General features: G+C 37.9%; 1 protein-coding gene across 1 annotated transcript in view; it reads left to right on the top strand.

The window, feature by feature from the left end:
• PAM (peptidylglycine alpha-amidating monooxygenase) overlaps positions 1-14,271 on the top strand; it is a gene marked incomplete at both ends in the record, with an annotated part of 76,631 nt that overhangs the window by 49,913 nt on the left and 12,447 nt on the right. The window contains 2 exons of the mRNA XM_084278389.1: positions 3,741-4,046; positions 8,989-9,118. Of these exons, the coding sequence (XP_084134515.1) occupies positions 3,741-4,046; positions 8,989-9,118 (436 nt within the window). The remainder of the gene's footprint in view (positions 1-3,740; positions 4,047-8,988; positions 9,119-14,271) is intronic.

The raw sequence follows: 14,271 nt of genomic DNA, 5'->3' as shown, positions 1-14,271 counted from the left end.
TGTTGTTCGTTGACCCATATCTTCTAGTCGTACCCAGGCAGTCTAAAGGCCAGGCTGTCTCAGCTCTAAGAAGACCAAACAAATAACACAGTGCATCTTTCTTGTGTTCTTTCCCCACTGTCTTCAAGCAAGTAACACCCTTGTAGAAAACATCTGTAAAGCAGCAGCAGGAGCTGTGCTTTGATATTTGTAGTATATTGCTTTGCAGAGAGCAACTCTTAGTCAGAAACAACATTAGTCTGCTCTCTTCTTGTTACCAAGTGAATTAAGAGTCACTTGAAAAGATCTGCCTGAGAATCACAAAAAACGTGGTGCCAGATAATATGGGACCTCTGTTCAATGTGTGGAGTTTAGAGAACAGTTGCATACATTGAAGAATCAGAAAACTTCAATTCTTCCCTTCCATGTCTGTATACACCTCTACTCTTAAGTTGTGTTAAGATGCCAAGAAATTGACAGAAGACTTCAGCCAGCTGTTTGTGCCAAGCAGATGGGGGTTCGGGGTGGGTATGTAGGCTTCATGGATGTCTCTTGAACTTAAATTGTAGAAATTTTGTGTTAATTTTCTCAAACACTTTTACTTAAAGATCACAATTTGAGATCAGCTACACTTCAGACCACCTCACTCTGAGGCACACCCTTTTCTCACATACTCACACAGTTCCTAAGTATTCTTAACTGTTGTGGTTACAACATACTTGTTTGATGAAAGCTCTAATGGGACAGACTCAACATTATATACAGCCAGCCACTGATGTACCCAAACTTCCTTCTTCAGGACTCCACTGTTTGAATGTTCCTCATATATCTTGTGATCATAGACTTAGTGACAGGAGAAAACCAGAACTGATCAACCTGCTTGTAGTCTCTTGATTAATAACTCCCATAGAGAGCACTGGAATTTTCTATGGAAGTGCCTTGTCCTAAAAATTGTTTGTGGGCTTCTGCTGTTGTTAAGGTTGATTCCCCTGGTCTCTTTTCTTCTTGTCCTCCACTGAGTCCGTCTCTTAGCAGTTTATTTGCTAGCAAGAGAAGCTAATTTCAAACAGGTAACTGAAGCAAATTGTTTGTTTAAATCAGCAAGGGATACCTGTTTTGGAGGATGAGTAGTTAATTTTCTGTGGCAACCATTGCACAAGAGAGGTAGAATGCAATGTCTTTGAAGCAGGGAGCTGACTAACTGCATTGTTCAAACAGAAGGATTATATGAGTTGTGAGTTAGGGATCTGGAGTATTTATGTAGACTAGCATGTTTTTTGTTCTTTTTGTGACCAAGAATTACAAGGAAATTGATCAGACTATTGAGACAGAACTAGGAAAAAGTGATCTGGGCAAAGATCACTAAAATTGCTCTGAAGGTCTGCAGTTTAAAAAAGCACTGGGCCTTTTGTTTCAAGGGGACAGTGAGGTTAGGCAGAACACTGCTTTTACCATTCAGACCTCTCCATTGGAAATTATTGCACATAGAGAAGTAGGTGGGGTTTGCTTGTCTGTGGGTCTCCAGCCATGGGTAAACCCAAAAGTTTGTACATATAAACTTTGTTTAATTTTTTTTATTTTTAGTGTTCAAAAAATATAGTTTAGGCCAATAGGGAGTATTTTAATACTGAATGTTTCTGAAGTAAAGGAAATTCCAGGTGTGTTTCTACCTCATCACCAATTCTTGGATGCTTTAAGTAAAGACTACTGAAACTTGCTGATTTAATTATAAACCTTTCTCAGAATAAATATGGTTTGTATCCAAAACTACTATTATATCACACTTTTTTAATATTTGGATTTGTTCCGATTCAGTAGTTGTACTAGTTGAATGACAGGATTAGGAAGCATTCTAGCTTCACAATTGTATTTGAAGCAAATAATTTGTATTTGTTTTATAGCTCAACAGTTTTCTCTCTTATCTAATTTGCTTTGTTAATTTCATTGAAATTAGCCCTGTTACTTCAGTAATTATTTTCTGACAGAAGATTTCATCTGGGATATTTAATTTCCATGGGCGAAGAATGGAATCCTGTGGAAAATCATTGAACTAGGACTGTTTATAAATGTGACAGGTCCTCTTAAACTCGTTTCCAAAAGACTTAATTACCTCTTCCCAGGCTGCAAGTATTGGTTTCTGGTTCTGAACCTTGTTGGGTTTTCTAGTGGAAGCTTCATCAGTGGTAGTTTTGCTTTTCTAAAGAATCTTGTATATAGCCTGTCATAAAACAATCACATTCTCAATTATGAGTGATTTGTACTTAAAATTACCCTTACCTGCATTAAATCTTAAAGCATATTGGATGTCTCTTTCCAGCCAATGGTGCAGTTATATTTGACTGCCACGGTTCAGCCCCAGCTGGCAGCTGAGCATCATGACCCCACTCGCTCACCCCACCTCCCCCTGAGCCCGCATTGTTGGGAAGCAAAAGCAAACCTCGGACATTGGGATAAGGGCAGCACAGGGAGAGGGAAGTAACATCAGCAGGACTTGTAACAGAATATACAAAGCAGGTGATGGGCAAGGCAGGTTTCTCACCCCTGACACTTGGCCTGTCCCAAAGCCTGTCCCAGCCAGCCCCCTTTGTATGCTGAGCACAACATCATATGATAAGGAGTACCCCTTCAGCTAGTTTGGGTCTCTTGCCTTGGCTGTGTCCCATCCCAGCTTCTGGTGAAAATTAACTTGATCCTAGCTGAAAACCAGGACCTTGATATAACTGACAGTTGCTTCAGGAAGCCTCAGTGGTTGGTTAATAAATTATAAATTGGGTACCTGCTGGTTAGCAGAGAATCCCAGGAGAGGGATCTTCTTGTTACCATGTCATCACTTACTTTAATCCTGCACACAGAGTTTACCATTGACGTAATCAAAGCTTGTTTGTTTGGTTGGAGTAGTTTGTGAATAAAGTTGTGGTTCTGGAATTTGCATACCTAATTTTCGATTGTTTGCTTTGAACCATTGTGGAATTTACTGAAATGCTTGTTGATGTCTAAGAAAGCTATAGAGATAACTGCATTGCTGGCAAGGAACTTCAGAACATACTGTTCCCTGCTTTTCCAGGTGATGCTGTGTCTAAGGGGTATTAACTGTTTGGAGGAAGAGGAGGAACAGGACCCAGCCTGAATTAATGAATGAAAATTTAATGGATCACTCTTTTTTCTAGCGTGTCTTCTTTCTGTAGTATGCTCTATGAAATCTGTTTGCAGTCTCAAAGTTTGTTTTCTTACAGCCTGAGCTTCTTCTGAGATGACAGATTTCAAATAAATATTTTTTGAAATACATCATTGACTGTCTATTATTGTCTGTATAAATGAACAAACTGATAAAACTATAGAATTTTTATGGTTTTGTTTTATTAAGAGGGAGTAAATCTCCAGTAGCCTGGCAAGCCAGATAATTCCATCATAAAAATTCTTCTTCTGAAATTTGCACGCTTTTTGCTTTGTGCTTTTTTTTTTTCCTTGTTCCTAAGAACATCTGTGCAGAGGTGATAATTATTTTATGCCAGAGTTTCAGGTAAAAGTGGACATTTATATGTAAATTAAAGTTGATAAAGGCTTGACATTATCTTTTCATACCAGAGACTTGGCTCATTCAATTCCTGAGGCTGAAACAGTTCCCTCTTACACTACTTTTGACAATGGCTGTTTGAATAACTTTGTTACATTATACTTTGCTGAAGCTTTCTACAACTACAGGATCTGTTATAATTGTTTTTTTCCCTCCTTTCCTCTTATCTTTTCTCTTTTCTGTACAGGTGATTTCTATTCACTCCTTTCCAAGCTGCTAGGAGAAAGGGAAGATGTTGTACATGTGCATAAACATAACCCTACAGAAAAGGCAGAATCAGATCTCGTAGCTGAGATTGCTAACGTAGTCCAAAAGAAGGATCTTGCCAGAGAGATCACAAATCATGATGAGAGGGACAATACTGTTCTTGTCAGAGACAGAGTTCACAAATTTCACAGACTAGAGTCTACCTTGAGGCCACCAGAGAACAGACATTTCTCTTTACAAGAGCCTAAGCGTGGTGAGGGAAGCTGGGAAAAAGAACATACAGGAGGTGGGTTAGGGGTTAATTTTATACAATGAAATGCAATGTAAGAGCTGTGATCCACATTAGCAAAATCTGAAGGGAATATCAATTGATGCTTGGAATTATTTTACGTGACAGTTTTCCTAATTATGGAAATACCTCTATTTTAGAGGTATTTCAGTGGAGTTCTTTCCCTCTCCAGATGTGAAGAAAAACTGTATGCCATTGAGACAGTACCAGTACTTTTTATAACATAGAATAATTTTTTCTGCTCTCAAGAGGTAATAATTTGATATCATTTGTGCTGTAACAAGGCAAACACGGGATATAGTAGTCATGGGAAGTGAAGAATTTTCTTAATACAAGTAATGACTATAAAATAGTCACTGGGCTAATCGATGCATTTTATGAGTTTTCTGATTACCCTTGTCAGAGACAAGATTTTATAAAATTTATTGCTGTAATTCTATCGGTCTTTTTTCCCTCTCACTCAGAAAAAGAGAGGTAGTCAATCCTGAAAGATTCCTAAAAAGTAAAATGTTCCTCATATTTATTTAAAATTGTGCTTGGCTGTCCAAATATTCTTGGATGACAGCTTGTTGAATTGTACCAGGATTATAATTCATTCCCTTCAGGTTTCTATGACAGCAGAAACCACAGATGTATTGTGTTTGTTTTACTTGCGTTTTGGTCTCTGTGCTATTGATTGTGCTTAGTCTTACTTGCTAATGTGGAAAGCCAGATAATGCAGCATGTGACAAATATCTCATAAAAGAAACCAGTATGTATGCATGAAAGTCATCTGTATGCGTGAGCAGTAGCAGCACATGCTTGCTTTTATGTTGCAACCAGCCAGCTTGATGTTTCCATGTACTGTTGTACGCAAATACACATCACTCATCATTCCTCTGATTGTTATTTCAGTTTTAAAATGTTGATTTACGTGAGATTCTGTTGTAGGATTCAATTTCAGCGGAATTCTGAGTATTTAACAGAAACCCAAAGATGAGGATTTTCCAGTTAAATGAGAGCCTGTCAAGTTACTGGCGTAGGGGCAAAAAATAGGTGGGATGTTACCACGCATCTGGCATGAGTGTAAATCATAAATAATTCCATAAGTGACACTGGAATTAAATGCTTGGAAGAGCACTGTGTGTAGCATTTCTACAAAACCAGTTTGTTCTGTTCAGACTAATAGCATTTGGAGTATGGAGGGGAAAAAAGAAATTTCCTTTCTGTTTTAACTGATGCAGAGGAGGGAGTGCCAGTGAACTGAATAAATGGCTTAGTTGGCACACAGTATGTCGTGAATTCTAACTACAGACAGCATTTGCCTGGCTACTTCAGTACTATATGTACATTTTGGGGAAATTTGGTGGTGGGGGAATAATTAGTAAATGGACTTCCCGTTGATTCAATTTTGAGTTACAACAAAAAGGAAAAATAGATTATCTTAATTAGCATTGATTCATTTCTTTAAATGTATGTGATACTGCTAAGTACAGAAATTCTGCAGAAGCTGTCAGCGCCATCTTTTGGCAAGAGAACTTAGAAAACAGTGAAATCTTCAAGGACATGTTGTTTCTGGTTTGGGTGCTGTTTATGTATAGGAAGAACAGAACCTTCCATAATGGAGTTTTCCTGTTCAGAGGAAGAAGTGGAACATAAAGAGCTTTAACGTGCCTTAATTAAAAAATTTGTACCCTTTGTTAAAATTTTGTATCCTTTGTTAAATTAAAATAAAAAAAATCTCAGGATTTCTTCAGACAAGGCTCTGGTTGCTGTTAAATTAATGTAACTGTTTTACAAATACCACCATTAATTTAGCAGTTTAATATTTTTAGTCTTGCAGATGTTATGATTTTAAACATGTAAGTGCTTTGAAATACCAACTAACATGTTAAGTAAGGTGGTTAGAAATGTTTTAACTTTATACTTCTACTCTTCCTACACTGTTATTACCCCAAGACTGGTCACTCTCAATCAGGTTGTTAAGCATGACTGCGAGCAGTATAATTATACCTCCTGATTAAGGCAGACGGTGTAATTTTCCAGTTTTTAAAACTCCTTTGTGCAGTGCTTATATTTGTCATAGATATAAATGGATAAATATTTCTAGAATTTATGGCATTATTTATAATGTCATAAATGTTTGTCGAGATTTCAGTGCCTGTTCTGGCGGCAGGAAGTAAACGCAGCATGACTAACACTTGTAATGGTAAAAGCTAGCAAGAGCTTTCAGGGATTTCTGGACAGTCAGTTGCAATTCTGCCAGTAAAAGAAGGCTTTATTATTTCCCTTGTAGAGAGATTAGAGGCTGATTTGCATGCTGTAAACCTGTGTATTTCTTTATAGTTTTATTGATTAAATTACTCTAAATTTCAAGGTAGCAAAGATCTGATACTTAGAAGTCTCATTTACAACAAAAATGATAGTTATATAATTATTTTTTAAAGACATTTTAAATTATTTTAATGGGGAAAAGTCACTTTCTTTAGTTTTGTGTGTAACTTGTTCCACAGGCCACTTAGCTTTTTAGGAAATTAATAGGCAATCTTAGACAAATTAAATTTAGTATCTGTATTAGACTTTCAGCATGAGATTTCAAAGGGAAAAGGTAACAATAATAAACAATTTTGGAAAAGAGTAAGAAAAAATAAAGGTTGTAGAGAGGCTGGAGTTCTTGTGATCAGACTATTTCACTGCACATTCATTTTATTGTTTTGATTGATCAGGAACCTTTCAGTCCTTTAAGTATAAAGGTGTTGTGGTTTATAGTATATATGCCTTTTGAGGGGCTGAATTTTTACACAGGCCAGAATTGGGGCTTTCAGTGGTTAGCCTTTTAGTTTTTCTAGCTTTTTTGGAAAAGACTCAGAGGCCAAGGGGCACAATAACATTTTCTGCATGTAGACTGATACAAGATAAGCAAGTCAGGAAGCAGACACCTGATTTCCATCCTTGTATTCCTTCCAAAATGTCAGTGTCCATGGATATACCTGGTACTACACCTGCTGCAACCAGCTGAACTGTACAGAAGTATGAATACATGTACTTGTTTTTTTCTTACCAGCATTTCTTTTTCTTGCATTCAGCAAAAAATTGCTGCAGACTAGATGTTCTTGGGTTAGAAATTTCTGATGACTCTCGTGGGGTCACTGTCATTGCCACGTGCCTTGGATGTGTCGTAGGTTTGCGTTAGCCTGAAGAGTTAGTTTCTCTCTTGTCTGCTGGTGTCTAAAACCACAGAGGTGAAATGCCTCCTGTCCTGTGGAGGGTTTCCAGCACTGGTTTTATCTTGCCCCTGCACAGACTGCTACTTATCTTCCAAGTGCAGTGGAAGCCAGGGGAGGGGGGTTGGTGGGGGGAGGTGCTTATGGGAACAGCTGGGTTTCACAGGTGACCTGGAGATACTGGGCATTGTTCCCCTTTTCATTTTCCCTTTCGTTGGAAGGTCACTTCCAGCTGAACCCGTGCAGACTCCTTGGGTGCTGCATGTTCAGGTCTGTGACCTGCCTTGTTTCAAAGCGTCGGGGCCCTGGTGCTTGGTGAAGGGGCCTATGGGAGACGCCTGACCAGAAGCTCAGCTTTTGGGATCGGGGCAGAACACGGGAACTGTGGGTGAACTGCAAGTTGCAGAGTACAGCACGGTGCTGCCAAACACTCTGAACACGAGTGAAACAGCTCCAGTTTCCCTCAACTGCAATGAATGGCTTTCTGTTCACCTTCAGTTTGGCTGTACGTCCCCACAAACAGCCTCTGCTCCTTACAAATTACGCTGAACCTGAATTACGCTGAACAAGTTAATTTCTGTAAGGAAGGAGTAATGGACTTCCTAATGTGTAGGCAGCATTTTAGGATTTGTTTGAGGGTTTTTTAACTCTTTTATCACAATTAAGTTTTCCTTGCCCTTACGTTTTTTCTTTATTTTGGGCAGTATTGTCCAGTTGTCTCTTAATACTGCCAAAGCAACCCAGACCAGCCTCTTTCAAATAGCACTTAAGCAGTCTATTTGTGAGAATCAATTCTTGTCACCAGCCCTCTACAACTTTCTCAAATTTAGGACGGTTCATGCCTTTTATTACATAAACCAGGGATTGAAATCTTTTTGTATTTTCAATTTTAATCTTTCGGTTGAAACAAAACTCGTTTCTTTTAATTGAGGATTTAAGACAACCACAATAAGCAATCTGACTTCTTAATAGTGGCTCATGTGCTAAAATCCTGTGCTGTTGAATTAGTGTGAAAATATTTGTGGTGTTCAAAAATTATTCAGTATTTATTCTTAAAAACTGTGCTACAACATAAACACTGACAGATATTCTATCCTTCATCTCTTTCATCAGATTTAGACATTTACTTCCTATACATGCCTTTTGGATTTGGATTAGGATATGAACAATAGATGTGTTGGCTATAAGAAACATCATAGGCAAACTTCCCAGAATGGATTTATTTCCTTCTTATGGCAGTTTTTTCCCCTCTTTTGCTGTATTTTTCTTCTTCATGGTAAAAGCTTTTTTTGGAAAAAAAAGCCATGTGTAGTTGGTGTAGTGAGTCACAGTCTTTGTTTTGCTTTTTTAACTAAAACACAATTTTAAATTGTCTGCTGATTTTGGATTGTAGTTGTATATATTTCTGTAATCTTTGCATGCATAAAATATTCACAGGACTCCAGAATCTTCCAGAGTCTGTGTACCTGTGTCTTTATAAGGTGGAGAAAAGAATGGAGTCAAAAGCAGTTTTGAAGTTTCTGTCGTCATATACATAGCAGGATGCTGGTGCTTGTGCATGCTTTACTGTAATAAAACTCTGCTAGGAATGAAATTGCAATGCATTAATGGGAATAGAGCATGTAAGAAAATGTCTGTGTAATTCCCAACAGTCTCTAACTAAAGCCAGGTAACCATATTTTTTTACAGATGTGCTACATGAATGTCTGTCTTTTGTTTGTTTGTTCTTTGATCAGATTTCCACATGGAAGAGGTTGTGGAGTGGCCCGGGTTAGACCTCAAACTAGGTCAAGTTTCTGGGTTGGCTCTGGACCCTGAAAATAACCTAGTTGTCTTCCACAGAGGTGATCATGTTTGGGATGAAAAGTAAGTAGATATTCTGCTGAATGGCATGTTAGAAGGTCAAACTGGTGTGTGCAGTATGTGTATCTCTTCAGGAAAAGAAAAGATGCAGTTCCTCTTCAATTTAAAGTTCATTTCTTGGGCTGAAAGTGCTTTCACAGGACTCAGAATGGAAGTGGTGACTGACCGTTTCAAGATCATGGGGTTTTCTGGGCCTTTAGACAATTAGAATATGTCTCCAGAGAAAAAGAACATAGCACATTAGGTCCTTAAACAGCATAGCCATGGTAGTGGTATGTTCACTGAGATTAATTATCCCTGCTTCTCCATGTTTTTAGGGGGATTAATTAGCCTGGGAAAATTATGTTTTAATATGGTATACCACTATTAGTACCTGACCGTAAGACATGCAGTACTAGCTGCAGTGTATCTTCATTTTTTTTTATGTCCACTGAACTTCTTCAAGTTATTATTACTATTTTTATTGTTGTTGTTGTTGTTGTTGCTATTCACCCTCTCAAAACAGGCTTTGTTCTATTCGTTTGGTAAAATTCACTACATTTAGTGTCACTCAAATGAAATAAAAAACCTCCAAACTTTATAATGGCCATTTTTCTAGTGTTTGTAAAGTAATATATTCAAAGGTATATTATTTTAAGAGCAGAATGTTCCAAATTATATATAATGTATTTGTGCAGTGTCCTTATGCCTTTGAGCTTTAAAATGGTGTGTCTAACTGTTTACATGGACACTTCAGGAAACATTCCATGAAATTGCAGCAAAACAGTATTAGCTTTAACAGAATATTAGGTAGTACCTTTTTAAAATGTCCTGTTTCAGTCTTCTTTCTTAGCATCTGTTCTCCACGTACATAAGGCTAAACTGGAGGGTTTTTTTCCAGCTCTTGATGAATTCATTTTAAGATAACATGGTTTCTGAAAATTAGAGGGGGCAGCTTTCTGAACCTCGTAATAACAAATTACGCCTAGAATACTGTTTTAAGGTCTTTAGGTTTTTAGCTAAATAACATGCAGCAGATAAAACAATCATTTATGTTTCACGTATTATGTCAGTGATCGCTCCAGCTGAAGTGTATATAAATATAGACTATAAACTTTGAAAGGATGACGCATGCTGCAACTCGTATTACTCAGGCTTCAGCTAAAAGCCGATACTGATTTGTTTTTTTTCTTCATCCTCCTACGCATGAACATAAGTGCTGTTCTTTGTGTCACTGAAGAAAGAATTGAAAAAATACTTGAAAGTAGCCTGGCAGTTGCATTCATTACTTACTTCGGAATTCAGGTTTTCGAGTGGCCACGGAGGTACACACACAGCACAGGGCATGAAGCTGGGAGCCCAAGACCAGGGAGTATTTGGAGAGCCTACAGAATTTAAAATAAATAAATAAGTAATGTTCCCTAAAATAGCCAGTCAGCATGATGAATCAACCATGTCGAGAGACAGACTGAACTTGGGGTTTCTCGTGGTGTGGGTGCAGAACAAGGGCAGAGCTGTGGGCTGGAGTCTGGAAATCCACCCGCTCACCATCAGCTGTGTTGGGTAACACTGCGAGTTCACTCAGCCCTGTCCTTGAGAGCAGCCGTTTTTCATGCTCTCACCATATCTAGCCTGCAATTATTGGACTTCCCAGGAAAGTGCTTTATCTTATATTTAGTGTTAGTAGTGTTCATACATCAGTCCTGTGTGGGAACTTTCTGTGTTTGCTGTCATGTGGGCATTGAAGTTGGAAGAATGTGAAACTGCCTGGTGTTGTAACTATGATCAGAAGCATTCAGTCCCAGAGAAGTAACCAAGGTGTCAGATGAGCTGTTACTGATTCTGGTTATGGATCAACACTGGAAATCCTAATTAATTTCAGAAGGCTTTTGTTCACAAGTTTGGGGTTTTTTTCTTCTTGTGGAACACAAACAATATATAGGAAAGCTGTTGTTGGTAGGAACCCTTAAATGAGATAGACTAAATCTTCTGTAAGCCTGTTTAAATAAGAGTATTTTGACGTTAAAACAATGTATTTGGGAAACACACCTGTGGTTAAGCAGTTGTTCCATACCTTGTGGCTCAGAGAGGAGGCACACAGAAGTGTGCTCAGCCAGTCGGCCTTCTGTTTTTATCTTCTGTGTGCCATGAGCATATGAAATAATCTGGGAACTCTATCATGGGTTGTGCTGAAAAGGAAGGAGTATGTGTGTTCTTGGTTTTCAATAAAAGGGAATGAAAAATTTCAGTATTTGAAAGGGTTTCCTTGTGACTGGGAAGGGGTAAGAAGTTATCAAACTTGTAAGTTAATGTTTATAATTAGCTGCAAATACACAGTTAATTGAGTGTAATATTTCTTACCGAATCATAAACGTGATGAATCAGTCAAACCTAAAAGCCCAGAATTTATTTTCTGTGTTTCAGTGCTTCACCAACATAGTATAGAAACAAATTAAACAAAAATTATCTGTGCTCTTAGGCAATGCATTATTAATATATGCCATAAAGGCTGGATCTTCATTCTGCTAAATATAGCTGGATGAACGGTGTCTGCTGTTTTATAAGGCAACTTCAGTCTGCTTTAAAATGCAAAAGCAGTTATACAATGGCACATATAGTAGCAGTTTTTCAGTGGCTGTAGCATTCCTTCTGTGCCTAATAATAATAATAATAAAACCCCACCAGCAAAAAACCTTTTAAATTGGTTTCTTTTACCACATTGTCTCCTCCATTTCAGAAGAGTCTTTGGAATACGTGGCTTGTGCTGCTCAGACTGGAAAAAAAACCAAGCCAAACCTGTTCATCTGCCTGAGCAGTGAATCAGTTGGAAGTTATTTTGCGTTTTATGATGAAAAATTTATAATATTCATGCAATTTATAAAAGACACAATGATGACTATAAACTGCATTCTTGTAACAGCAGTCTTAACAACCTAGGCAGGTTAATTTAGGCTGAGCATGGTACCACAGTGATGATGGATATTGATCAAGAAGAGAGCTCGGGGTTGTACCTCCAGGGGTTATGAGACCAGGTGGTCTGTTCAAATTTAATATCTAGCCCACCAGAAGAACATTAGATTTGGCAATAAATTCTTTGCATTAGTGTGAAGTGACCAGCTGAAAATTAGAAAAATAGCTGTAGAATTACATCAGGGTTTGAAATTAGAAGTAGTAACATATGCAGCGTATGTTAGTTGTCCCCTGGTATCACACTGCAGAACCTATTAGAAAATCATGCTGTAAGGCAGTATGACATATAATAGTAAGGTGTTCAGTTATCTTATTTGGTTGGTTTTGGTCTTGCTTCTTTTAGGCGAGCAGTAGTCAGCACAATTTCAGTGCTCATTTATCAGTTGAAACAAAGGAACGTTGACTACCTGGGAAAGTGGGTTTCAGAGCCTGAGAAGGAAAGAGCGGCTGTGCTTCTGTAGCACGCCAGCCTTCCTTATAGCAGAAGATATTTGACAGGGAGAAGATGCATGGAAGATAATTCCCATAAACTCATTTCAAAGTTCACTAGGCTTCCTTTGCATAAAATACCATATAGTCTCTTATTTACACTGACAGCATTCAGTTCCCAGAAGAGCTGGGTAGCTGTTAGCAGGGAATACTTAGAAGTCTGGACAGCACTGTTACTGAAATCCAAAATCATCCTAAGGAAAGCCAACCATTTTAAAAATTGTCTAGCTGTCAGCTTACAGCCATATGATCTTGTTTTCGGGGGGGGGTGGTTGTACAATACCTGCCATCACGAGGATCCTCTTCTGTGATCAGCTGTGCTGATCATTAATAACATCAGTTCAGTCTGCCCAGTGTTGGTTCTCCAGTTGTTGGTGATCCACTCCTAGAGCGAGTCATGAAGAGTATTAGACTCATTTTTAAATAAAACTGTTTAAAGTCAAGGGAATTTGTTACAGAAGGTTACTTGTAGTAATGGTAAGGAATAAAACACCTGCTGAAACATGGTCAAACAACAGGTCATGTCAAAGAAGCCTAGCCCACATCAGCAGGCCATTGTGTGCCAGTACCATTTACTCCATTCTCCCTGCAGCTTCATGGCAGAGCATTTACGAGGGCTCAGTACAGAGTTTTAGTAGCTATCACCTTGTGCTTAATCATTCACAGTGAAAAGGATTTGCTGATTCCTATCAGAAATTAAATAAATAGTCACGGGTAGTTACCATAGCGTAATTGCAGTATCTAAATACTATGTTTTTTAATTGTAGCCTGTGCAGAAACACATCTGTCATAGATTTTTCTGGTTATATATCAAGCCAGTATTGCTTTTCCACATTGAACATTCCAGACATATAAATATTTAATGTTATGGAGGGGTGAGGCTGCTAGGACTGTACAATATAAAGTTTTAATAGCTTTATTCATAGCCTTCTCTGTGACTACAAAGTATGCTCTTGTTTACCAAGTTGCATCAATCATAGCTGGATTTCTCTTGGGAATAACAAATGGATTTAAAAATGCAAGGTGGGAGGGAGGAGTGTGTCTTGTCTTCACATGTTTTTCATCCTCAGTTAAATACCATTATCTAACATTTAGTCTTAATTTTTGTTCAAAATACTTTACAATTTATTTTCACTAAATACTGAGTGTATATATCAACATCTTAGATTAACAGCCATTAATTCCCCATAGGAGTACAGACACTGTATTTTTAATTCTTTGTTATGCATGTGATAAACTTATGCCTAGTAAATGCCTTCTGGAAAGTTGATCCTGGTTCTTAATGTCTGAAACAGTGATGTGTTTAAATGTGTTTATTAATTATAATTATATTCCACATGCCCTGAAAATTTAGCGTAGTTGTGGGGGTGGGAGAAATAGCGTCCTATAATCTCCTGAAACTACACTGTGAAAAGGATAAGGACCCTAAAACCTGAATCTTACAGTAGTAAGCTCTAGGAAAATAATGCTTTTGAAGACAGAAGAAGCAAAAGGAACACAAACATGTACACGCTGCCTTACACAGTATGAAGTATACCTGTTCATACTGGGAATTATGCCCTGGTGATTAGCTCTATTTTTTACTTAGGCTCTATTGTTTGCTTCACAACAGCAAAGAGAAGTAAAAAAAAAAAAAGAGTGTTGCTTGCTTACCTTACAGTTATCTTGATTGTTGTGTTGATTTTGTGCTCCTCTCATTTGGAAGGCAGTAGGAAATT

The sequence above is a fragment of the Gallinula chloropus genome (genome assembly GCF_964237585.1).
Source record: "Gallinula chloropus genome assembly, chromosome: Z".
Lineage (NCBI taxonomy): Eukaryota > Metazoa > Chordata > Aves > Gruiformes > Rallidae > Gallinula > Gallinula chloropus.
This window is presented reverse-complemented; position numbering and strand designations above follow the sequence as displayed.